General features: G+C 39.9%; 1 protein-coding gene across 1 annotated transcript in view; it reads left to right on the top strand.

Moving 5' to 3' along the window:
* unc13c (unc-13 homolog C) overlaps positions 1 to 26,051 on the top strand; it is a 96,550-nt gene that overhangs the window by 48,032 nt on the left and 22,467 nt on the right. The window contains exons 17-22 of the mRNA XM_022741772.1: positions 7,840 to 7,973; positions 10,285 to 10,370; positions 23,098 to 23,224; positions 24,703 to 24,799; positions 25,507 to 25,650; positions 25,862 to 25,939. Of these exons, the coding sequence (XP_022597493.1) occupies positions 7,840 to 7,973; positions 10,285 to 10,370; positions 23,098 to 23,224; positions 24,703 to 24,799; positions 25,507 to 25,650; positions 25,862 to 25,939 (666 nt within the window). The remainder of the gene's footprint in view (positions 1 to 7,839; positions 7,974 to 10,284; positions 10,371 to 23,097; positions 23,225 to 24,702; positions 24,800 to 25,506; positions 25,651 to 25,861; positions 25,940 to 26,051) is intronic.

The raw sequence follows: 26,051 nt of genomic DNA on the forward strand, positions 1-26,051 counted from the left end.
TGTATCAGAGATGTGTCAAGTTACTGCTGATGCAAGCCAAACAAGTTTTCCATTGGCACATCGGTGATGCTTTTATTGTGAAGTATAGGAAATGCAATCAGTTTATCACAGAGTTAGTAGAGCTTCACCTTTCAATAAAAACAGGTCTACTCCATCAGATATGGACATAGTCTGCGTTGATTGGTCTGTGAATCAGTTTTAAATATTGCAGGGAGGAATAGTAGAGACAGGAACGGCCACAGTGAGCTGAAAAGGGCTGCAGGTGCCCTGCAACACCTTACCTTGCTGTGTGGCGCAGTGGAAAAACACTCATACTACGCCAGTGCATGTGGTTGTGCATGCATTCGTTTCGGTCAAAAAGATGAAGATGTTGAGATTGTAAGGGGTGCATAGTGTTAAGAGTTTAATCAAGATAATCGCCTGCTGCATGGTTCTTCTGCCCAGCTCTGCACACTTGATCATTAAGCATTAACCAGACTACGGCCGACTGTGCACAGCAAATTGTTGGCCTTTTGGTCAGTCAGACCCTCCGCCCAATCACCTCCTCATCTGCTTCCTTCCAAAACACACTAGCAGTCAGATAGCCATCATATTTTCTTTAAAGAAGAAGATTAAAAGGGAGACAAGCTCTGCTGTGAGGCTTTTTTTACTTTTACATCAGGTTTCCTGTTTTGAAGATGTGAATTGCAAATTGGTCAAAATTCCTGTTGCAGTGCTTATTATTCATCTTGAGACACGTTTTACATAAAAATCATTTTGTGGTCTATAGCTGAAGTAACCATCATTTCTACATCCTTCAACAAATATTGCTGACTATTATTGCAAATGGCCATTTTAGAAATAAATTTGTTTGCCCCTCTTTTAGTGAGGTTTGTCTGCCACCTGTTCAGCTGTATTTTTTTTAGTTTCTTTCACTATGATCATTGTCATTATGGCTTCCCTGGGCTTGAAAATCACAACCCAGCCAACTACTGGCCCATCCGGAGATAGCAAACTCTCGCAAAATTAAACAAACAAAAATAATGATCAAGATAATTTCTACCTAGAGGATTTTTATGTTCATGGATTGTACACACAGGATAATGGCAAGCAGACTAAAAAAACAACTAGACCAATGTGTTATATAATAACAATATAATATTGTTATTGTAAAGTTGATATTTTCTGCATTTCTGGATCTGGATTTGATGAGTAAACACAGTGTGAGCAGGAGCTGCTGAGCTTTAATGAGAACAACCCACAACTTACCTGCTGTGCAGAGTCATGCAGTCACATTCAATTTACAAACTAGCAACTTAACATGTGATAATGAGCTGGGCAGACACAAACTAGATAACTTATGCTAAATTGAGTCTTAATTAACTTACTACTTGCATCATTGGAAAATTTAAGCTGTTTTAAGTTGGTGGTGTAGCTTCCTTAAATATATGTAGAGAAATACCTGCTTTTAATTACTGTTAGTCTTTAAAAGGTCATTAATATTGAATACAGTTATGGTTTAAAAAAAAAATAGTTTCTTAAAGTTTCTGCCAGGTGCCAGAACCTGGCATCTCCTTCCTCACCTCATGTGTTTATATGCTATCACCTTCAGCCTGTCATAAATCTGACATCACACTTCCCCATTCATCTTTACTGTGCTTTGTGTTGATGTGTGACAATGCCAGGAAAATATAAATTCAATCCAGCATGGTTGGAAATCAATAGGCTCTTTATCATGACTGACATTTACCAGACAGTAAAATGTGTACACCGTGTCTATTGCAAACTTTGCATGAAGGACTTCAACCTTCTAGGAAAGGAAGAGTCCACAGTGAAGAGACTTATAAAAGCAACCAAGCATCAGGCACCACTTAACTGATGCAAATCACCGTCTCTGCTGTTGAGGGCCTTTTGGCTTTCTAACTGTCTGGGTGGATATTGTTTGAGTTCAGAAAATAAGCTGGACAATATATGTAAACTTGTATCACTGGCATGTCATGAGCAGCTGCAGGCATGTTCTCAAATTAAAAACTCAGAGACTCTGTTATTATTATTATTACATTCAAGAAACACAGCGTTGCCCAGTCGTCGGTTATGGTTTGCTACTTTGAAATCATGAAGATTTTTACGTGTTAGTGCCTGAGTAAATAATCAGGCAACATACAGCTCTGCCTGATTATTTTATGGTTTACTTCCCAAAGAGAATGGCATCCACACCACAGAAGATAATGTCTTTTTAGGTCGTAATAAGGTCCAATCCGCTCAAAAGTTGAATAATAAGCTTCCTTTGTTTAAACAGCCTGAGGGGTTGTAAGCAATTACCAAACCGGAGAGATAGACACTTTCCCTAATTACATCTTCGTCCACCACAGTTTCACAGTAGACAGCCTCTCCATCAGCGTTTCCTCCAAGGCAGAAGAAAAAGACATCAGCTTCACCCCAAAGCAAACCTTGCTGTGGCTATGAATTATTATGTTCACACACATTGGTAGCCTTTGACTCAGAGGATAGAACACATTTCAGACCCCAATTCTCAGGTTGCTAACAGTGACTGAGTGCGGCGACAGAACAGCTGACACGGTGGCCAGGCAGCCAGTGAAATATCCCAGCCACAGCGAGGCATCTTGCATAACATGACAACAAAGCTCTCTACTTCTGCCTGGGCATAAAATGACTGTGGGGGTGGGCATAGGCAGGGGAAATCTAGCTTAACAGTTTCTTAAATCCCAGCAGGAGAGGGAGGATTTTGAAAAGCGAGAAGAAGGGGAAATGGAAAGAGGTCAAAGGAATCAGGGCAAAAAAAAAAAAAAAAGAAAAAGGGAAGGGCAAAATTCTATCTCATCCAGTGTGAAGGAATGTGTAGTGGCAGTGCACACACCACAAATGCCTGCTAACATGCACAGGCATCTATGAAAGAAATGTACATATATATGTACACATGCTTTTGCATTATGCAAATATTAATGCATAATTAGAAGCAATCTGGTTTTGAAGAGGGGGGTTGGTGATTGCTGACATGTGTACGCAGGGAGGAATCCACTGATCTAGAATCAGCTCCACTTGTTCCTGAGCAAGCAATTCAAATTGATTCAATAAGTATCTCTCTCACCAACATCATCTCATATTTGCCAACATTACCCAAGTGGTTGATTTAACTCTGTTTGAAGAAGATGTGTCTTTGAGTGCATTTTCCCATACATGAAGTACAATATTTACACATACAACCTATTTTCACTGTGCCTTAAAGTGCAACAGCTTCAGTTCCACCCACGGCTCTTTCTCTTGGGAATTTGATCACATCCTCTGAGAGCTTCCTTCAATCAGAGACTCCGTAATTTGTGTCACAATGTGAGAATTGATGAGCAGCCGGTCGTATGCTAATGCTGATTTCTCCCACACAGGGACCGAAAGTGCCAAACAATAAACATAAACCACTAACTACCCTCTAGAGGAGAGATACACCGCTATGAATATTTCTGCTAGTGCCTCCCCATCACTTTGTGCACTGAAAGTAGTGGAACTGCATTGCACTCTCTTAGTTCAGTACAGTATTCACCTCCAAGTACAACTAAGAGTGGAGCCCATGGGTGTGTTGTTGACTGTAAAAAAGACAGCAGGCCACTTAATCACCTTTAACAATGTGTTCGCACCTACTTGATGTGAATACAGATAAGCAAAGGGAGTCTACACTATGTTTTACTGGGATGCATACCGCATCCAATCCAGTAGGGATGACACAACCTTCGGTGTCCTTCATACATGCGTACAGTTATGCATGCGCACACACACAAAGACACACGCACGGGCAGGTTTTGCATAGCTAACTCACCTCCTGCAGAGACATTTGTTTCATAATTCATGTCTCCAATTTAACAGAAATTTACCTCACTGCAGATCTCCCCTCCTGATGGCCCATGCGTCTCACATCAGGCTTTTCTCTTTGAAGTATGCGTCACTAATTCTAATTTCATAAACTATGAGTTAGGGGCCAAAATGGATTGTAGGTCTTTTTCCTCCATCTTTGATCTAAACTCATAAATTGCTCATTTTCTTTTCACTGGTAATCACTTGTTAATCTCTCAATATTTTGAATTTCATGATTAATGGTCCATGCAGATCTGTCTTTGGGGTCGATTGCCTTAATTTATGATCACACTGAGCAGTGCTGCTTCACTTCTTTGCCATTCTTCAGCAGTTCTTGTAGCATATACCGTAGATGATTTACTCTGTTAGAGACATGTGCAAACATGCGTCTAGCTTAAACTGCCCAATACAGTTTAGACTGTGTTTCGTATGAAGCTCACACTGCCTCCCTGTTGCCTCCATATAGGAAACCAGGGCATTTTTCATGTTTTGCTATATAGCAAATATAACTGAAAATGCAAATTAGAAAGTCATGAGCCTTTGATGAATGACCAGTAATCTCTTTTTTTGACTATGGCACATGAGATGATAGACTTAACTGTTGCAGCCCTTTTGCAAATGATGAAAGTCGTGAACCCTGGGTTCACATGATCAGCTGTCGCAGAATCAGCCGTAAGCCCTAGCTCTGTTTCTTATTCCTCTGAGATTAAATTCTGTAGCTCCTTCAGCTGCAACATCTGCAAGACATGCAACAGCATTACATGCTGTGCATTACCAGATATTTAAACCAAGAATCTACGTCATCAGACACAAGTTGATTATTGTAGGAATTGATTAGATTCTAAGGACTGTATTGAGCATAAATGGAATCATGCTGCATTTTCATTTCCCCAGCTCTCCCTAAAACATCTCCTCTCTGAGCTGCGCCAAAGTCAATACGCTGAAGGTTGATAAATAATTCAACCTGAATTATTCAAGAACTGATTTGAACATGTTTCATTTTTAACACAATTTTCTATTCATCAGAAATACATTTTGCTCCAGTCAGAATTACATACTCAAATGAGAAACGGTGTATTGCACCCTCCTTTGGGGAGGGTGTGTCCCCACAGTTCACAGTCATAGATTATATTTGTCACTGCCAGTGTCATGCGTTAGCATGTAATCATGTCTGTTTATGATACACATGTGTAAGTATGGCTGAGTTTGTACCAGTATGTACACTCACTCAGTTTTCTGTGTGTGTGTGTGTGGCCTTACTCGTTTTCTGTGGAACGTGTGCATGGCAGAGTGAAAGACTGTGACAGTTACTTGCTGACTGGTGGATCAGTGTGGTCGCACTCAGTATGGGGTGAACAGATGGTCGAGTCAGTGAGTGGTTTTAGATTCAACACCTTTCACCTTGGGACAGCAAGACTCTGACACACACCCACATCTACATAAACACATTACTGAAGAGTTATAACATTTTTTAACTTTGAAGTTGTAATTCTAAAGATTTCAGTCCTGACTGATTTTGCAACACCCATCATTACTAGTGATAAGTGTTATTTAAAACTACAGGTCCCAGAATTCTGGGGGCAGCAAACATTCGTTGAGCTGCTACTTTGTCAGGAATCCAACAGGCAAACATACAGTGGATCTGATTCCAGAGCAACTAAACAAACTCAAATCAATTGTTTTGATAAAGAGGTCAGGTAATAATCTCTTTCCATCATGCAATGAGCTACCACGATCTGATGCTCACTGTGGCTGCTGATTCTTGTCCCATTACTCTGCCGTATAACTAATCCAGTATCAAAAAAATGCTGAAAAGGATCATATACACTATATTTCCTGTGACTGCTTGACAATAAAAGCCACCTTTTATTATGTCACATTGACCTCACAAAACACATTTTTCAATTAATTAATTCATGTGTTAATCATTACAAAATATAACACAAATGTCTAAGTTTGTTTTAAAACCATTTCACAAAAGCACAGAGCCATCACAGCCACTGCACTGTAACGGATAATATATGAGTGTCAAGTATGACTCACAGAAACTGAGGCGGGATGGTCTCTGGTGAGTTGAGCAGCCTTCTGGCTTCAAACTCAGCGTCCCTCATCTTCATGCCGGTGTTCACCTCCCGCACCTGAAACAAGGAAAAAATATGTTGAGCAGGTTCTGATATATTTACAGGAGAAATTGAGTGTAATGTAACAGTTGAGTCCATACTACTGTGAGGCCTGAAGTCAGGATTGTGGTCTTACCAGCTTTAGAAGAGGTCTGGCCTCATCCTCATCAAAGTCCTCTCAGAGCATTCAGACAGAAAGAAAACACATGTTTTATCTTAACTGTTCCTCTCACCCTCATTACAAACAGATTATTGTGACATGAGCAGAGTTTAGGCTGTGAGTGTGTGTGTCTCTCAGTAACTCACTGCACTCTCAGTGTGTGTTTGCGCTCCTCCAGCAGCAGCTCAGTCTTGTCTTCAGCAGTCACTGCTATTCTGCTGAAGCCACAAAGGTTCAGCCACCAGTGCAATCTAAACACATGATCACATGCCTTCATCCTCATGTATTGGCTCTTACTTGAGACTCGTAGGAGCCGATGTGCAGAGTTTAACTGCATCTCAAAGATACAGACATTATTTCCACATTTTAATCACAGATATTGACAATGTAGACAGGTGAGTCCAGGTTATGTTAAAGGGGTACTCACAGGGGAAACTAAGACATCCAGACTTTAAGCTCTCAGACAGCTCAAACTTCAAAAATGCTATCTTACATTCCATGTGCGATGTAACCCAACTAGTGGCATGTGTTTGTCAGACATTTCCTGCATGGACATCCCCCATGTCTCACAGCCTCAGGGTTTTTGTTTTTCATTTTCAAGCTTGCAAGCACAAGCCTAGATATAACAGACATGACAAGAAAGTCAGAGATATTTTCCCAGACTTGACAAAGCTTTCCACAGACTATATAGTACTCTCCATGACATATACAAAACACAAGATGTGTAGTGTGAAGAAGTTATAACTACTGAACTGTAGTTTTCAGCAGCTGTGGGCCGTCACCTTTTGGGTTCTGGTTTTCTAGTTTTGGCACGTAATTGTAATATTACGATCCTCATAGCAATTAGATGTTTCTGTGCCTCAGTGACCGTCGTGGCTGGTGGCATTATGTTTATAGGCTGTCCATCCCAATCTAATGAACGTCATATCTCAAGAACGCCTCGAGGGAGTTTCTTCAGATTTGCCACAAACATTCACTTTGAATCAAGGATTAACTGATTAGAAATTGGACGTCAAAGGTCAAGGGTTAAGGTCACCGTGACGTCATAATGTTCTGCAAAAGCAATTTTATGGCCATTAACTCAGGAATATAGGGGAGGTTTTGACCATATTTCCTTGACTGGTTGACGGAGGCACACAACCAAGAGATGGAAATTCTAGTTAATGAGCAGCGGTGGGAAATGTTTAGTTCGAATTAGCAATACATTAGCAGAACAGTAAACAGTGAGGCTGATATCGATGAGATGAAACTGTAAACAGTAACACTGAATTACATTCATGCACCATTTCCTGTGAATTCCTCATGCATGTGAAGGTAATTTGAATCCTACAATGACCCTCTGACAATGATAAGTGCTGTATTTGGTAATGACAGAATGTAAATACACTGAATAGCTATAGCTGAAAAATGTAGACCATAAATTGTATCAAACTGGGTTTTATTTATTCACGAAAATCTGAGGATTAGAACTTTAAGAATCTAGTATTGGATGATCTCTGGGCTTATCTTACATGGAATACAGAAGATATAAATGCACTGATAAGTCAGTTGGTTAAGTGCAGCATCCATCTTTGTTTGGCTTTCTCTTTCTTATTCCAGCCAACTTTGGATTTTTGCCAAATCCCACAGTTCATTTTTTTCTTATCATATAGACTTGCCCCTCAGCACACTCAAACTGGCCTGTGACTCTCATCATGTTAATTTCTTCCTCCATAGAGCCGGAAGCAGGACCTTCCCCGTGAGGAGCAGGGTCCGTCAATAAAGAACCTGGACTTCTGGCCAAAACTCATCACTCTCATGGTGTCTGTAATCGATGAGGACCGGACGGCTTACACCCCAGTCATAAACCAGTATGTACTTCTTTATTACACATACTTGCTTTTTGCCAAGAAATCTGATCAAATACATCCAACTGCACTTCAGTGGTTTAACTCCTGTGGAAAGCAGTTAAATACTCCTCTTACATATATGTATATTGTTGAACATTTTGTAAACATTATAATATTTTCATAAAACTATAATTTGTAAGTGCTTCCACTATTTCAAGTGTTTAAATCTATAAAAGATCATCATGAAAACTAAAAGAGTGCTTTTCATTCTAAAGCTTAATTTTGTGTTGGATATATATGTGGTGAGTGGTGTGTTTTGTTATGCAAGTAAAAAAATAGACAACTAGCTGATGCTGTAAGTAATTGTTTGAGGCTTTAAAATGCCTTACGCTGATGAAATATTTACTTATTTGTTCAATATTTGTGTATTTTTGTTGTTTTTGATTATTTATTTGGCTTAATTAAGGCCAAGTTTGGCTTCATTATTCATCACACAGGATTATATAGATGAGGGAGAGAAATCCGTCTTAAATAATCACCTCATATTAATTAATTTTAAGATCATTTTGTTGGGGGTTTTTTTTTTAGAGAATGTAAGGGAAAAGAAAAAAAGCCATTCCATCTGCTCCTGTAAATGTGAAAAATGTTTTTAGTAATTGTAGAGACTGAATGAGCACAGTATTGCAGAAGAAGCCAGCAGTGAAAAATACTTTGTTTGTATGGTGAGCCATAGTACGGATGGATGAAAGGGGAACACAGTGTTGCTGAATTACATAACAGATGAGAGATTTGTTGGTATAAAAAAAAGGGGACAGAGGGCTGGTTGTGGTGGTGGTGTTGAGAGAGGTGCAAGGTGGTTGTGTTTGTGCCCTTTAATTGATTTGGTTAATAAAATCTAATGAATTATACAACCTGAAGAAGATGGAGTGGAGCTTGCCTTAGAAGAAATAAGATGTCTCACTCATACATATCCTCTCACAGTTTCGCCTCCCCCTTTCTTCTCTTCTCCTTCCTCTTGCTGATTTACGATGCTTATTAAGACTGTGTTTATGCCCTGAGCTTTCTCTCCTACACTGTCTAATGATAGATTTGCAATATTCATGTCCATTTCCTCCACATTCCCCTGGTCACGTTCCAGAGTGACAGCAACTCTGATGCTTTTTCACTACAAACCCAAGAGTGGACCTTTTGCCTTTAAATAATGGGAGCTGCTGCCAGAAGGGAGAAAAAGAAAATGTTTGTCTGTTGCTCTATGCGGAGAATAGTTACATGGGAATCAAGCCTAGCAGTTTTCAAGCCAATAGACTGATCCACAGAGTTTATTTTATGATTGGAAATATGAGTTGTTTTTAAAAGTGTAAAGGATAAGAAGAGCTTTAGAGATCATTTCCAGATTTACTGTAGATTGCAAACCACATAACATAATTTATTTCACCAAAGAGAAGTAGACCATCTACAGGCATGCACAGTGACTGTCGATGTTACATTCATTTTTGCCATGGAGGGTTTTCATTGTCTGCCTCGCCTACAGTACACCATGTGGGTGCGTGGCAAAACTGAAGAATAACTGAGCTGGAGAGGGAGATTCTCAGAGCAATAGAGATGAAAGAGGACACGACTGTTTCTGGGAGTCTGTTTTTCTTCTCCAGTAGTGACTGGGAGCACAAATCCACCTCCTCGTCTCAGTGTTTGTTTCTTTGCTCCACAAAAGGACACACCAACATTTGGAGAGGGAAGAAGAAAGTGTTTGCGTGTACGTATGTGTGCACGCTCCGGCTTTGCCTTCTGCAGGAGTGTCCCGGCTGAGCAGATGATTATAGCTTCAATAGAAATCGGTGGACAAATACATTTGTTGTTGGGAAAAAAGGGCGGTCTCCAGCAAAAGTAAAACATTTCCAGATAAATTGAACTTTCTCAGGCCAGGGCCCTGTCATCTATAAATGTCCTCCCATCACTGTCTGAAGATACGGATAATTAAACCATCGACATCTCACATTCAAGCTTTGACTGAAAATCTATAGGCATTCAAAAAAGCAGATTACCTGCCAAATAGGTTGCCACCCTCTGTCTCCCTTCTCCGCCGTGTCATTTCCTCCTGCACTTTTTTTCTCATCTGTAAGCCCCGGGCATGTCTCTCCCATTCTGCCCCAATTCAACCCGGTTTGGAAATGACGGGGGATTATTAGATTATGAGATTCACCAACCATGTCTTCTTGCACATCTGTTAAGTCGTTTGTTAGAGATTCAGGCTGGGCCAAGCCATCAGGCCACCCAGTCGAGCGTGTTATTATACGGAAATGAGTCTGATTGGAATCCGTCTCAATTCCACCAGGTTTCCACAGGAGCTGAACGTCGGCAAGATCAGCGCTGAGATCACGTGGAGCCTCTTTGCCCTGGATATGAAGTATGCAATGGAAGGTCAGTAATGTTGCTGATAAGACAATCATCTCCTGAGGGTGTGTTTGTGCGTGTGTGTGTGTGCGTGTGCGTGCGTGCGTGCGTGCGTGCGTGCGTGCGTGTGTGTGGGATTGAATGAGAGTTTAAGATAAACTATATAAACTGATTGATCGATGGCAAAGAAAAATGAGGTTTAGCATGTTCTAATGTGATGCTCTCTCCTTTCCTCTGTAACTACACAGGGATAAGTTTCAAGTGTTACTGTGTTATACCTCTGTGTATCTGAGTGCTGTTTATTGGCTGGTGTCACGGTGTTGTTTATCGGCTGTGTCTGGCTGTGGTCAGCTCTACTGCCTATCTAGATTACGCTTCCCTGATTTCATTCTATTGATCCCTATAGAGAAACCGGAACTTCATGTAATCAAGATAAACAATTGATCAGTGGCACAATGTTGATGTGCAAGTGCCTGTTTCTGTGTTTTGTTACGTGTGTGGTGCAAGTGTTTTATATAAGTAATATATGATGAGAAAATGAAATTTGGATCTAACCCAAAGTGTTGTTTTTTGTTTTCAATTATTCATGTAGCATTTAAGGTTTTAAAGGTGATTTAGAGTTCAGTATTGGAGTTAGACATGTAGAGGTGAAGGCACAGTTGTTTGTCTCTGACTTAAACATTGGTGGGAAGATTTTAGAAGCATGACCATCAGTAGGCAGTGTTAGGTAGGTAGTAGTGAGTCATTATGCCCAAAACTTACCGTAATTACAGATGTGCAACAGCCATTACGCATTTTTCAATTATGCTTGTGTCTGCGTCTTTGTTATGGCCTAACAAACATAACACTGAACTTACAATGTAAATGTATAATGCAAGAATTGCCTGCAGTGTGCAGGATAAAGGCATAAAAAGGGAATTTTGTACCATATAAGGGAAGTGATTTACAACCTTTAATCTAGCATGGACCAAATATACTCAATCAGTTTCCCCCATTACCACTAAATACTCAAGAGTGTAAACCAGTCATTCCGTAGCAGCGATGTGGTGCCTCGTTTAAGTAGACAAGGTGCCCTAATGTTATTCACATTTAGTATTCTTGTAATCTGCAATAGGTTAGAAAAGATTTTGTCAACAAGAGTTCTTTTTTTCCAAGACAGCAGAGATTTGCAGTGATCAAGCAATAAATCTCAGATGTGCTCCGCTGGCAGGAAGACAGATGTTCCCCGATATATTGTGGGTTTTGACTTCAATCCCCACCCCCCTTTTCTCCAGCTCACCTCCCAAAAGACAGCGAAAGCCTCCAGGAGGTTATTGATTAAACAAGCTGTTTTTTTTAGGTTGGAGGCTTCTGGATCAAACCCCAAAGGATATCAGGATCAGGATATATGGAGGGGAGGTGGAAAGCAAAAGGGAATTAATGTGACTGGGATTGTGAATGAATGTTAAAATAGCTATGTGTGTGTGTTTGCACTTCAGGACTCAGCAGGGTAGCACCCTGGGTTATGGCTTTGTGTGAATGTTTGCGCTGAAGTTTGACTCGACTAAGTCTCTAAACAGCAGTTAGCTTTATTACCCAGAAATCATGCAATATGACATTCATACGCAGCACACACTATGCTCAAGTTTACCAAATTCACATCCCTTGTCTGATCACTTCACGTCAAAGTCAGACTTTCTCTGGACAAATTGCTTGGATGCTGCTCAGTAGGAGAAGATTACCATTCCCAACACCATTTTGAAAATCGTACCACACCATATATATCTAGGATTATGCGGTGCTCTTATCTGTCGGGCACCACTATAACGTTTAACTTGGTGCAGCAGTGTTTTTCATACAAATCTTGCCTTCTATGTCGTATTAGACATGACAGAGGGTGTGATATCTGCCACTTCAATGATGGCAAAAGAGGCAGAGAGGAAGTGGTAAGATAAGATGGGTGATCTGACTGAGGTCAAACACTGGAAATGCTCCTTAGACTGTGAGTAACAGAAAAAGCAGAGATGCACCAAAAGTACTTATTGGTTGACTCAGTTTTATTATTTATTATTTATACAACACCAAAGCACAACGGAAGTTATTTAAAGACACTTTCATAGAGAGTCCAGACCATACTCTATACAATATTATTGATGGTTCAAAACCTCATCTACACAGCACATACCTGCTGCTTTCTCCTTACCAAATCATCTCGGGTTGCTATGGCAACTGCAAACTGCAGTCTCTTCATATACTCACACGTGCATACAGGAAGCATGTAGATTATATGTGTAAAATGTGATCTTCTGTTTGCCAGAAAAGTATACAGTATTGAGTATTAAGCACATAAATATGCCCATGCATCAGATTTTAATGAGACAGGTGTAGATTTATAGGTGTGTGTGTGTGTGTGTGTGTGTGTGTGTGTGTGTGTGTGTGTGTGTGTGTGTGTGTGTGTGCGCACACATGTGACTTGCATTCCTGTGGTGAGGTAATGAGCAGCTGTAAAGCAGCATGTGTGGATAATGTGAGCTGAGATTTTATATGAAATCACTATAATATTTTTTGCACAATTCCACATTTATTTTTAACATTCACCATGTTCTTGTAAAATTAACAGTGACACCTTAGTGGAATATTTACTGAAAATGAATGAAGCATCATCCAGCAGTATCCATAGCCTCTGAATCACACTAGTGGTATTGTTGAAGTTATATATTCTCAGACTTCCCCTGCCTTCTGTCATAAATAGGATGTTGTTACCCCATTGCCTTCCTGTGCCCTAAAGAGAAAAAGCAAGCTTCCATTAACTTTGTTTCATCATCTGGCAATGCAGTATTTTTGGAAACTGTGTGTGTTTGCAGTGGAAGAACACCAACATCTTTACATTGTGTTTTGTGTTGTAACACAAACCATCAGATTTTTCAGATATGTAATAATCCCACAATCTGGATTACCACAACCCTCAAACTGTTGGGAATTACTCTGTTGATAAAGAAGAAAATAAAGTGAATACTAACAATTAATGCTTTTTTATGAAAAAACAATTTTCAGTTCTCTAGTTGTTGTCACAACTAAAGCCACAGCTGGAAAATGGTGTTATATGTTTTATACTGAAAGCTGAGCTTCAGCTACAACACTTTTAATATGAATCTTTTTATTATGACTATGAACAAAGCATCATCAATCCAGGAAATTCAATTATGGGACTCCGTCCTCTGCAGCACATTGACATTTTTCACAGGTCTTGAGAATAGCATGAATTTAGTCTTATCACATTACATCGCTGAAGGATTGTTGTATATATTCAACATCTTATTATATTCAGTGAATAATGGCAGAATAGTGTATCATCAGCATAAAGCTACACATTATAATCAGTCAGAGGCTAAATTAATTGAAATGATGTCATTTATCTTTTAGATAATTAACAAAAGTTTTTTATCAATTTGAGGAGCAAAGATTGAAAACTATCTACTTGTGCACATGTGAATTGATTAAACTACTGACAGGCAACTCAGTCAAACGATAACGATAGAAAACTACACTACTCCACAACAGGTTTATTATTTTCAAGTGATAACAAGGCTTTTATGCTGTTTTGCTAAACAGCACAGTTTCATTATAGCACACTAACTATTTATATCATTTGTCTTACCACTGTGTGAAGGATAATAGACAGAGTGAAGTCAATCGATAAACAGGTAGAGACAGAGAGAGCGGTTGTGTTTTTAGGTGTGCATATCTGAGTCAGGGCAGCTGGGCATGTGAGCACCTAGGGTGTTACTGACTGCTGTCACAGCAGGTTTGGGCAGCGTGTGTGTGTCTGTGTGTCTGTGTGTATGTGTGTCTGATTTGCCTGAGGGTGTCCGTGTGACAAAAGGAGACAAGAATCATGGATGCACTCAGTCACATATCCGCTCTCTCTGGCTCCTTGAGCCTGAACCATGTTCCCTCGCTTTGCCTCCTCTTGCCTCTTCTTGTCAGTACATCACTGCCCGCCCATAGCGACACGTGCCAGGAGGAGGACATGACTGTCATGTTCCTCAAAGGAGCACTTTGTATGAATTATTGCTCATTTCTTGTTGGTCCTGCTGGCTGTCAGAGTCCTAGGTTTGGTTTGGTGGAAACAGGCTAGTAGTTAAGTGAAGGAGAGTCTGACAGCTCATAAACCAACAGTGTGGTGCAAACATGCAGACTGTAAACCACATAATATGTTTTACTGCATAGATTGTAAAACAACATAAAAAACAGATGGTGCAAGTTTAAACTTGGCCACTTAATGTTTGATCCTGTGTATTGCTAAAACTTAATATCCTTAGTATGTGTGTACAGTTCATTTTCCTGCCTATTAGACGTAACGTAGTGCCCCATAGTGCATTGCTGTTGTGTAACCAGTGTATTTACATGTCATTTAGATAGTAAACTGACTGTGTGAGTCACACTATAAATGATCACAATTACTATAGAAAAAAGGAATATGTCAGATTGAATATTAGCTACATTGCATGATTATTTTTTCACTTTCAATCAGTAAGACATCAGGCTCTCCTTAAAGAGAGAACGAAGTGCAATTAATGAATCCTCTATTAAGAATTGGTAACATTGACAGGCAAGGTAATATGTGCAATATAAGCTAAGTTTACCAAAATGAAGGCTCAGTGAGTTTGAATAGAAAAGTTCCTACCAGAAGGATAAACACATGCATGTGTATGGCACATTTATAGACCTGTGTCTGTGTGGGATATCTAGAAAAAACAAAACAAAAACAGAACACACTTGACATATTGTGGGAGAAATGTGCTTACAGACAGAAGAGAACATGAATGGTTATCTGGAAAAGAAAGCAGTGAAACCATAGGGGATTTAATTACTCTAGTAACAGCTCACTTCTTTCTACAGATCAGTCACAAAACAATCCTTCAGCTGCACATTCACAGCTATAAACTGTTAGTAGAACACCAGCAATTGATTATACTCGACTGCAGTTTTAGGGAAGGTGAGACCGCTTTGCTTTCATTCAATGTTTTACATCTGTTATGTCGGAGAAGCAGAATTTTACAGTTTTTGTTTTTTTGTCTTTAATTTCCCAGTGTGATTTTTCCTGTCTCTGCCATCACACTGACAAGCACCTTCAGCTAACACGTGTATGTGCGCGCGTGTGTGTGTGTGTGTGTGTGTGTGTGTGTGTGTGTGTGTGTGTGTGTGGTGTGTGTGTGCGTGTGTGTGCGTGTGTTGAAATGATCAATAGAAACAGTACAGAAAGGTTCACAAATGGGTAGTATAAGTGTATGCAAGGTCACATTTGAAATGTACGCATGCTGTACACATGTACATCCTGTAGCATGCATGTGTACATTCCTTCATACGTGCATGAACTGTATGTGCTTTTACACAGGGAAGGGAGATAATGAGGTGGTAGAGGGTAGGAATACTGAGCCAGTCCAGGTTGCTGCTTCTCTTTCTCATTCAGACAAACGGAAGTAACTCAGAGTGACCTGTTTACATAAGAAGGCACAGAGAAACTGGCAGGGCGGCTGACAGAGACACCCTGAAGGAGGCGGGCCAGAATGTCCTGCTTTGTTGGTCTGTGTTTCTCCGTTAGTGTGTGTGTCTGTGCATGCAGCCATGTTCGTCTGTGCATTTGTGCGAGCGTTCAGTTGTGCAAGTAAGAAAGAAAGAGTGAACGAGAATAAAAGAGGAATCTGTGTGTGTGTTTGTGTGCCTGTGTCTGTGTGCACACATGTGCATGTGCAGTACTTAATGAAGTCTTTGATGCATCCTCTGCTTCCTGCTCCAAGGCCTTTGGTGCCAGTGCTGGTGCAGAAATGGATGCTACTAATTTTAGCATCTCTGTGTGGATCTCTGAATGTGTGAGAGAGCAAGAGAGCGCGGGAGGCGGGGTGGACAGAGAAAAGAAGAAGAGACAGAAAAGAAGAAGAGGGATGTGAGAGTGAATGGCTGCAGCTGAATTCACTCCCTCATTCACTTATTCACCATTGCGTACATGGTAAATACTCCAAAAAACACTCTGTACTTGTAAGATGAGTTTTCACACACTTATCATTTCATCATTTCCCATGTCCAGTGACAGACAGGTTCTCATGTAAGGTAAATTCTTGATTTTTCAGAAGCAAAGGTAAAGCCATTACATGGAAAATTTTGACTCAAAGAAATATCAGCAGATCTCCTGTCACCTTAATCAAAACAAAGTCACATATCAATAATTTGACTATGCTTTGGCAACAAAAGGGTGCTTTATCAATAAGGAAAAGCAGTGCTACGTCTAGACTTCAGAGTACTTGTGTGATGAAGTTCCACAGTACATGTAGTATATCCACTGTATGGTTGTTTAATGGCTGTGGTCTCTGGAGCATGTCATTAAAGATCCAATGCTCCAGCAGCCCATTAACTCATCTTCAGCTTGCTGGAGCAGCTTCACGCCACAGAATATTTTAATTGAGTTTCAATTAATGTACCTTGGCGGTGGGAGTTTTGTTGCCACAAAAAGACATTGTTTACAGGGTTCAGGCATGGCTGTAGGGTATGTGTTGCAGTCTTTTTTTTTTTTTTAAAGAAGCTAGTCTGTTCTCCAACTGTTCATCTCTGATGCCTCTTTGCAGTATTCACACTGCACACTTAATTCTGATCTCTCTGTACTTCAGCTAACAACTTACTCCTTTTTATATTGATAAGATTTATAAAGTACTGATTTCCTGCTCGAGCCTTGCAGGTGGTGCATTCATTTTACACATAGAGATCTCATCATTCAATACACAGATGTACCTGCAGGTGTTTTTGCAAACACAAGGGTAAATGCCTGAAGAAATCCTTGTACGATTTGTTGTTTTAGTGCATTTGTTTAAATAAAGTTAATGAAAATAAATGCAGTATATTTGTAAAAGATACACTGGAATGGTGATTTACTATACTGAACCAGAGTGGACTCTTAGATTACTGAGTCATAACTTTGGCTTTGTCCAAATGCATTATATGTTTGAGTCACATCAACAGGAGTTAGTGTCTCTGTGGGCTATGGTGTTATAGCAGAGCTGTGTCAGTAGGTCCTGTGCTACAGCTTAGGAAGCCTTTTGACAAAACTGGGTCAGAAGCCAAGATGAAGGAATTATGTCACACAGAAAACTATACTTGACTTGGTTCAATTCTGGTCCTCCAGTCTTCTTTTTTTTTTTTTTTTCTTGAACAAATCTAACCTCACGCTCCTATATCTATGCTCACCGAATGGTGATTGGAGGATGGTGAACCACTGCAGTTTGTCATAATATCCATGGCATTTGAATCAATGAGGAAGAGAGTGCATTTGTCAGTCCCTGTGGGCTGAGTCAGACAAGATGACATCCTCACCAGGGACCCTGAGCCTACTCCTCCCTCAGGACAGCCCACACTGTTTACCACCAGCAGGGCACAAAGGCGCACACACACACGCACACGCACACACATACACACACACACACATACAAGGGAATGAATGTACCAATGTACACACAAGCACATGCACACACCGACTTGCATACACAGATATGAGGGCCCTATTTTAACAGCCTGATTATTATTGCTAGATTGTGTATGTACAGACAATGAGAGCGCATTGTGGCACACTTGATACTTTTCTCTATATATGTGCATCTGTGCATGTGCACGCTATTTGCAAAAGCACAGTTGAAGTGGAATATAAATAGGATGGGTGTGATGATTAATCATTATCTTTTCAGCCAGTCACATTATCTGTTAAACAGCTGTGCCAATCACAATGGCCTGTAATGATAATGTCTCACCAAATGAAGACGAGAGACCAGACCTACTTTCGTCATTTGCGACGTTTAAGACCAGGAAAACACTGGACAGTTTGATGTGCACAGTAGAAGTGTTGTTTCTTTATGACAGCCTGGTGCTGATCCCACAAATTCCTCCTAGAGACTGCAGATGGATCAGGCCTCAGTCAAATGAATTAAAGAGAAGGTTGTCACAAAGTCCACAGGCAGTTGTGGATGACATATGCTGCTAATACTTAATTAATAATGTGCACTTTGCAGAATGTGTCTCACTGGCATTCTTGAAATAATCGCAACAACTTGCATTTTTTATGGTCAAGTTGAAGAATTTGTTAACATATTCCACATGTTAACAGAGCAGTAAAAACAGCCCTGGCCATTCACAGTCTCTTTTCATTGGACAGTCAAAGTTCCAGTTTTTTATAATAATTCAAATACCTGACCTTGTGGTATCTCATTTGCAGGCAGCTACTGTATTGTTGTACGTCTGTTCAAACCTTTGCATCATTCACAGGGTGCAGGGCACAAACATGCCATACGAATAGATAACACATGTTTCAAGGTCAGAAAAATAGCACATTGTTGTGCTGCTTGCTCCAGTCTTTGTGGTGCCACAAACATAACACACATTCAAACATGCACATGCACGCACATACACAGTATGCAAAATGCTTTTTTCATTATTATTTTTTTTTTAAATGTGTCAGTCCCTGTGACACAACGAGGAGGCCTCAGGAGGCCGCATTTACATAAACAGCATGAATAAATATGAACTGACTTACCTTCCAGAATGACAGATTGTCCATTTGAAAAAATCTGACACCTATGCTTACAAAATAATTAGTCATAGACCTGAAATTCACCAATGAATGATAAATTAATCATATTGAGGTTCAACAGCCTGTAATTACATTTTTGAGGAGGCTTTGACTGTGGCCTCCTAAAAAAAAAAAAAAAAAAAACTAACTCAGTCTGAAGTTTGACAGTGTCTGTATATTCTATTGCAAGCTTCTTAAAACACTGCTCCCTGTGGCCTCATTTCCCTCAGATTCTCTCCTCTATTCAAACAGTCACATTGGGCCCAGTGAGTGGAAAATTATATCTTTTTGCTTTTATTCAGAGTGTGCAAAGAAGCGCATTCTGTCCCTCTGTGCTTCCGTTTTCTAGAGAGAGGATATCGGCTTTATGACTCCTAAACTGAGGAGTTTCGAAAGACGAAAGCTTCTCAAGGACTTATCGCTCTGTTAACCTCTGGCAGATGTTTCCGTCTTCAAACTACTGATTTTGAAGCTTGAAGGAAAAGTGTTGTTTGAGAATATTTGGATGAACCATTCCCTCTCTGGAAATTTGGTTTGAAAATTGAATATGAATACCAATTCAGTACTTTCTGTATGAAAAAAAAACAGTTGAGTCTTTCCTTAATTCAGATTCACCAAACACGCTCTCCCTTTCATTATGTGCATATCTTACTGATATTTTTGTACATAAAGAAGGGCTTTATGTGAAACCTTCTAGTCAAGCAGTATTGTATTTTTTTTGCAACAACAACAACGAAAGAAAGGGCAGAAGAAACTTTAAGGCTGTAGAAATGTACATAACATTGAATATGTACATGTATGTATGTAGTACGTGTTATAACGAGACACACACTCTGCAAACACACATACGGCAAACTAACACCTGCTGACCTCTACTTTTCAGTCTCCCAGCTGACCTCCATCTGCTTCCTTTAGGTGACTATGTGACTGTGAGTGTGTGACAGTGAGTGTGTGCAGTCGGAGCTCAGAGCAGAAAGGTTGACAAACTGTGATTGGGAGTGTAGGTCTGTGCATGTGCGTGTCCACCCCTGTATGTGTTTAAGCTGCCTTGCAGTGCCAGCTCAGTTATTAAAGTGGCACTGCCACAGTGGACCCCTCAGTTCAGATTGCACAACCTCTACAGCAGAATAACTGCAGGTCCTCTCTACAGTAAAACAATCTCAGCTCAATATTCACACTGTTTAAACCACCTGCTCCTTCTATGACACAGACTGGCTAGGTGAATCCAGGTGAAACCTTAAATCCCTCTGCAATTTCAGCCATCAAAACCACTTTGACCATGAAGGTTAGGTGTAGATGAAAGCAGTGATCCCAGCCATTTTCTAGTGTTCAGCTCCAACAGACAATAACTGCAAGGTGCTGGGATCATTGTGGCTTTTCATATAGTGTAATGTGCAGGACATTGTAAAACTTAAAACTGTCCCCTAGTGTGGCTCCTGAGATTTGTGAAAAGTTGTCGGTCAAAATGTTAAAATCTGTGTGTGCAAGTGGAACAAACCCACCTCAGGCATATAATCTAATAACTTAGATAGACATGATGCTCCACGCAGTATTTAAAGAGGATACGTCTGCGCTGTTTGTACAATGAAATTCCATCAGACCACTTGTCAGTCAACATTACCAGGTTGTGTTTTTTAACCTTCTGTTCCTGACACGTTACCTATGATAAGTGTTCAGCTATGGTGGCTCTGACAACTTCACACCCACTGTTTCTGCTACAATGAGAAGTATCATCAGAGACTATTTCTCAGAGACACTCTTTCAGTGAATTGGGTTGTGGCACAATTGTGTTCCATCCAGTTGGAGTGTGCAGTCCCTCGAATGAGTCATGCTACTCTGACATTTTTACACAGCTGCATTGTTTTTGTTGTTTTTGTAATAACACTAATTTTAAGTTTGAAGGTTTTTTTCTAACCTCAATTTCGAAAGCAGGTTTGCAATGGGCTGCATTAAACTGACTTGTCCGGTCTAAGGAGTAAAATACTGCATTGTGCATCTGATACATTCTCATACAGGTAAATATGTTAATGACACATATGTAAATGTTTTCCTCAGAGCTTAGAGAGGAGAGTGCGGTGGCAGGCGTTGTACTATTCATCAGAGTAAGCACTCAGGTTCTTATCAGGATTAAGGCACAGCAGCTAGGGTGCGATGCATTGGAATTAAACCTGTCTTTGATGTTGTGTGGATGTATGTATCTTATATCTGCAAAAGACTGTGACTGTGTGTGTCTCTATTTCTGCTATACTTTTTAAGAACCATCCTCTTTCGCCCTGTTTAAGATCTACCGTCTGGTGTCCACATAACGCCACATTTTGTCTGGATTTATTTGAGATGTAATACAGTTCATACCTGGCAATAAAAAAAAATCTTAAATTTGCCCCCCCCCCCAATAACACACATTTTATCTGTGGAAAACTGCAACAGCTGCAAAAAAAAAACAGATATCTGTTCTCTGCCATACAGAAAAGGATTACATGGCAATTTGCATACTGGATAAAAAGTACACAAAAAAACTCAAAATAAGGAAGAAAAGGTTGGACAAAAGAAGTGAAACAAAACAGTGAGGAGTCACAGAGAGAGGCGAAGAGACACACACACACACACACACACACACACACTGGAAAAGGCTGGGGTGATCTGCCTCGGGTGCAGACTGAGTTTTGTGCATTTGTCCTGCATTACATATACAGTATTCAGTATGAGATTGCAGAGTTCAGTTACAGATGTTTTTGTGTTCTCATGCCTACTATGGACTGCAGTATACCTGTCCAGCCAGGGGTCTTTGTTACATGATCATCTTCCATTAGACCCTCCCTGACCAATGTGCAGTATTTCGCCCCCCACCACCTCCATTTTATAATACAGGCATTGTATTAAAAAGCCCAGTTGCAGAGACGCCTGACAACTGTTTTGACAGGTTGAATAGTATTCCTTGTGAGAAGAGAATCGATACCTGAACGACAAAATAGGTTGTTTGTGCTTTCTGATCATAACGAAGATTGCAGGAAGATTGTGATCCTGTTTAAAAGAAAGTAACAGTGACTGTTGGTAAGAGATGAGATGCATAGTCTCTGGTGTCAGAGTCAGACACACTGCACACCCAGCCACCCACCACCTTCCATCTTTGTACCGGATACACAACAGCTGTTATTCACACGGCCACGAGAGGTCGCTTGTAAGGAAAATGTAAAGAGGTTGTTAAACAAACAACGCTGTCATTTTTCTGACGAAGACAGTCCCGAACTGAGCCTTCACTCTCCTCGCTCCTTTCGTAGTGTTTAGTCTCTTTTATATGCAATGTTAGCTTGATTTCCTATTTTTATTTCAACGATAGAAAAAATGCTCCTATCATCCTCTGTGCTGCCATGATATTTCCTCATCTCCTCTGTTTCTTCTTCTTCTTAGTGTCATTGCATCACAATCAGGAATGTAACAAAGGCAATTGAGTTTACCCAGTGTTGCAATTGCAGAATAGTTTCCTTATCATTGGTCTTTCTCCCTTGTGTTTTTCTCTCTTTCGTCTCTGTTTTTGCTTCATTGCTCTCCTTTCTTTTCCCTCATCTCTTTTTTATTCACTCCCTCTTTTGCACCATCACCATTCATTACTCCTCCAGGGGATCCCATGGAAATGTTTAACTGTTCTGAAATGTCTACAGTGAGCTGGACTAAATGACTCAGCAGCCATGTCAGCTGACATGAAAGTCCAATCCGTTTTAGTTTCAGTTTGTATGCAGTCATTCAAGGGCTTTCTTTCTTTTGAAGAGAGCTGGACGCACACACAAGCTTGTTTTTATTTTCTCATTCTTTGACAGCTCTAGGCTGTACATAATTGAGCCCGTTAAGATGTCAGATTAAAAGCAACCACTGCTGCCCAGGTCCACTTTATGCTTATAAAGATATTTGTACATTTCTATTAGTGTGTGTGTCTATACTTGTGCCTTGCGAGTTTTTTGCTGGAAGAAGCTGTTCAAAGAAGCAGCAGAAACAGATCACATGCAACACGTTTACTATTTTATAGAGCAAAAGCTTGACACTGCAGTGACGACTTAGAATTTACCATGCTGTCTGCTCAGTCCAGAGGTGTTCCCATGTGTTTGAGACTCATTAATATTACTGTGCATGCTAACATGTGTGCTTCTCATGTTTTTATTTGCATTACAGAGCATGACAAGCACCGCCTATGCAAAAGTACCGAATACATGAATCTTCACTTCAAAGTCAAATGGTTCCATAATGAGTATGTCCGTGACCTGCCAGCCTTCAAGGATGTTCCTCCTGAATATTCTCTGTAAGTGTCATTTCCACACACGTGCACAGGCAGAAATGCACAAACAGGTATTCACACTAATTTTACAGTATGATCAAAAGTGCACAGATACGCTATTAATTAAGGGGATACATATATTTAATTTACATATTTAATTACAAATGCATAATATAACATGAACAGATTGCTTGTTACACACAAGTTAACAAACAGGGCAACAGAAAAGGATTGACTTACTCAGATCTGTTGCAAAGAAAAAGTCAAAATTGTTCAGTTGCTTTAGGATAAAGTTTTATAGCCCTTTTAATAAATTAAGATAGAAGGCAGATAATGTCTTTCACATTTCATTGGTCACTTTTGACTCTAATTTTTTTAATAATCACTTTCACATTTACATAGTGTAAATAAGGCAAAAAAACTAAAGTACTGGCCAAGATTGAACTCTGTGGAACTCCACGGTGTTTTGTAGTTTAAGGAAATCAACATTTAAAATCTATTTTAATCATTTTTCAGCATTACACATAAACCCCTAAGGAGAAAGATTCTGTAATGGTCAATAATGTGAATGTGATGACTACAAATCATGGTAAATCAGACCTGTTTCTGGTAGAGTCTGAATCAGTAAAACTTTCATGTTTGGATAATCTGTGCTGGCAAACCTTTAAACAAGCCAAGCATAAACTGTTTTGGATGAGGAAACAAATGTATAATCTAAAAGCATGTTTTCGTTCTTCTTTTCACGTATCTTTTTTCCATTGTGCATTCATAATCATGCGTAGCACAGCAGGAATAGCTGCAATACAAACACATGTAACACACAAAGGGAACGCAATGCCCTCTCCCATCTTGCCAATCTATCAGAGTAATGACTTGCCCTCCCCTTCTCCAACACTGTCACTCAAACACCATCTCTGGCAGGATTGATTCTTCCAGAGGCATACACATCATACAAACACACACGCTCATACACACAGTCTTTCTCTTTTGTATGCCTGTCTTTCTTCTCTTTCTCTGTCGCCCCACCCACCTTATTTATTGGCTTTCCCTCTTGTAGCAGATGCCCTTAGCGTGAATACAAAGCAGTTTTGGGGGGACATCCGTTGCTCTGAGGACAAGCTCAGGCACTGTATTAAACAAATAAATGGCAAAGTGAAACAGACAAAACAGCATTACTATTCCACTAACAACTGTACTTCCTTACCCGACTCATCTGTCCGGGCCTGTGTTATCCTGTCCTGTCCTGTCCTCTGCTGTCCTCTGTCTGAGCCTCGCAGTCTACAAACTGAAACATGATATCAATGCCTGCATGAATTGGAGTCTTGGCCAAAACCACATCTTCCTTAAACACAGTGGTTCCCTGATCATTTTTAAATAACTAAAAAGCCTTGGTTTCTGATTTGTTCTCATAAAGTAAGCCCACACTCCTCTGGCACTCCAGACAGATGAAATAATCTAACTGTGATTTGACCCCTCAATGATAGAAGGCTTTTCTTTTTCAGGTGGTTTGAGCCATTTGTCATTCAGTGGCTTGATGAGAACGAGGATGTTGCCATGGATTTCCTGAATGGAGCACTGGAAAGGGACAAGAAAGATGGAGTGAGTACAGCATTAAATTATTCCTCAATATGTAGCTTTATATTTAACCAACAAAGCCACTTAAAGCTGCTTTCTTATTAATGGTCTGCTAAGACTGAATTTACATCTTGAAGAAGAGGGTGTGGGGGGATTAAGGAAATAACACACAGTTAAAAACACTTCTCACCCAGAGACATCACAAGACAGGAATATGAATGAAATTTCAATTAAAAATTTATAAAAAAACAGGAAGCAAACATGATTTTTTTCGGACAGCAAAAGGCACAGAGGGATATTAGGCAATAATGAGAGGAAATGTGTTCACAATACAAGTTAGGCACAGACGTTATGCAAGATATTGATGCACCTTCACACATGTTTGTATGCATGTGTTCATTTTTATTAGCATTAAGGAGGTATATTTTTCATGACCTCTCTTGCAGCTAATTGTGTAGAGAAGCTCTTACAATTGCTGCGAACAAAAACAGTTTGAAAGATTGCATACCAGTATAGTTTCTGTTAACGTTTTATATTTTAAATTGAATAGTGAAAAACAATTGAATATACACATTTTTTAAATGTCAGTAGTGCTGTAAAACAGTATTCATAAAGGGGCACTTGTAATGTAACATGTCAAAGTTTTCAAGTCTTGGGAACTACTACATAAACAGCATTTTCTGTTAGCAGTGACTTCATGTCCTTTTCTTACACTCTCTTTCTTGCTACAGTTTCAGCAAACCTCGGAGCACGCCCTCTTTTCTTGTTCGGTGGTGGATGTGTTCACTCAACTAAACCAGAGTTTTGAGATTATCAAGAAGCTGGAGTGTCCAAACCCACAGGCTCTGGCTCACTTCATGTGCCGATTTGCAAAGGTCAGCCACCCCCCACCCCCCCTTCTCACACTAACTCACAGTTAAAGAGTTTGCCATCGATTTAGTGAGACTCTTTGGTATATTTACTCTATTTGATATTATCTTGTTACTAGCTTGTGACTGCCTAAAGTTTTTCAGTGAGTTCCAAAGATTCAATAATAGAACAGCAAACAAATTGTAATTATGATACTGAATCTCTCCCTCCTTGCAGACTATCAATAAAGTTCTTCTGCAATATGCTGCGATCGTAACCAAGGACTTTCCTTTGCATTTGAGTAAGGAGAATGTGGTAAGTGCCCATTCAAAGTCTGCAAATATTAATAGCAAAGATTACATTAAAGTTTTTTGGTGCAAATAAAGACGTGGTAAGTCCAATGATGGTGTTTCCATGATGACTGTCT

This window comes from Seriola dumerili, unplaced genomic scaffold (assembly GCF_002260705.1).
Source record: "Seriola dumerili isolate Sdu_G_001 unplaced genomic scaffold, Sdu_1.0 BDQW01000003.1, whole genome shotgun sequence".
NCBI classification, from domain to species: Eukaryota; Metazoa; Chordata; class Actinopteri; order Carangiformes; family Carangidae; genus Seriola; species Seriola dumerili.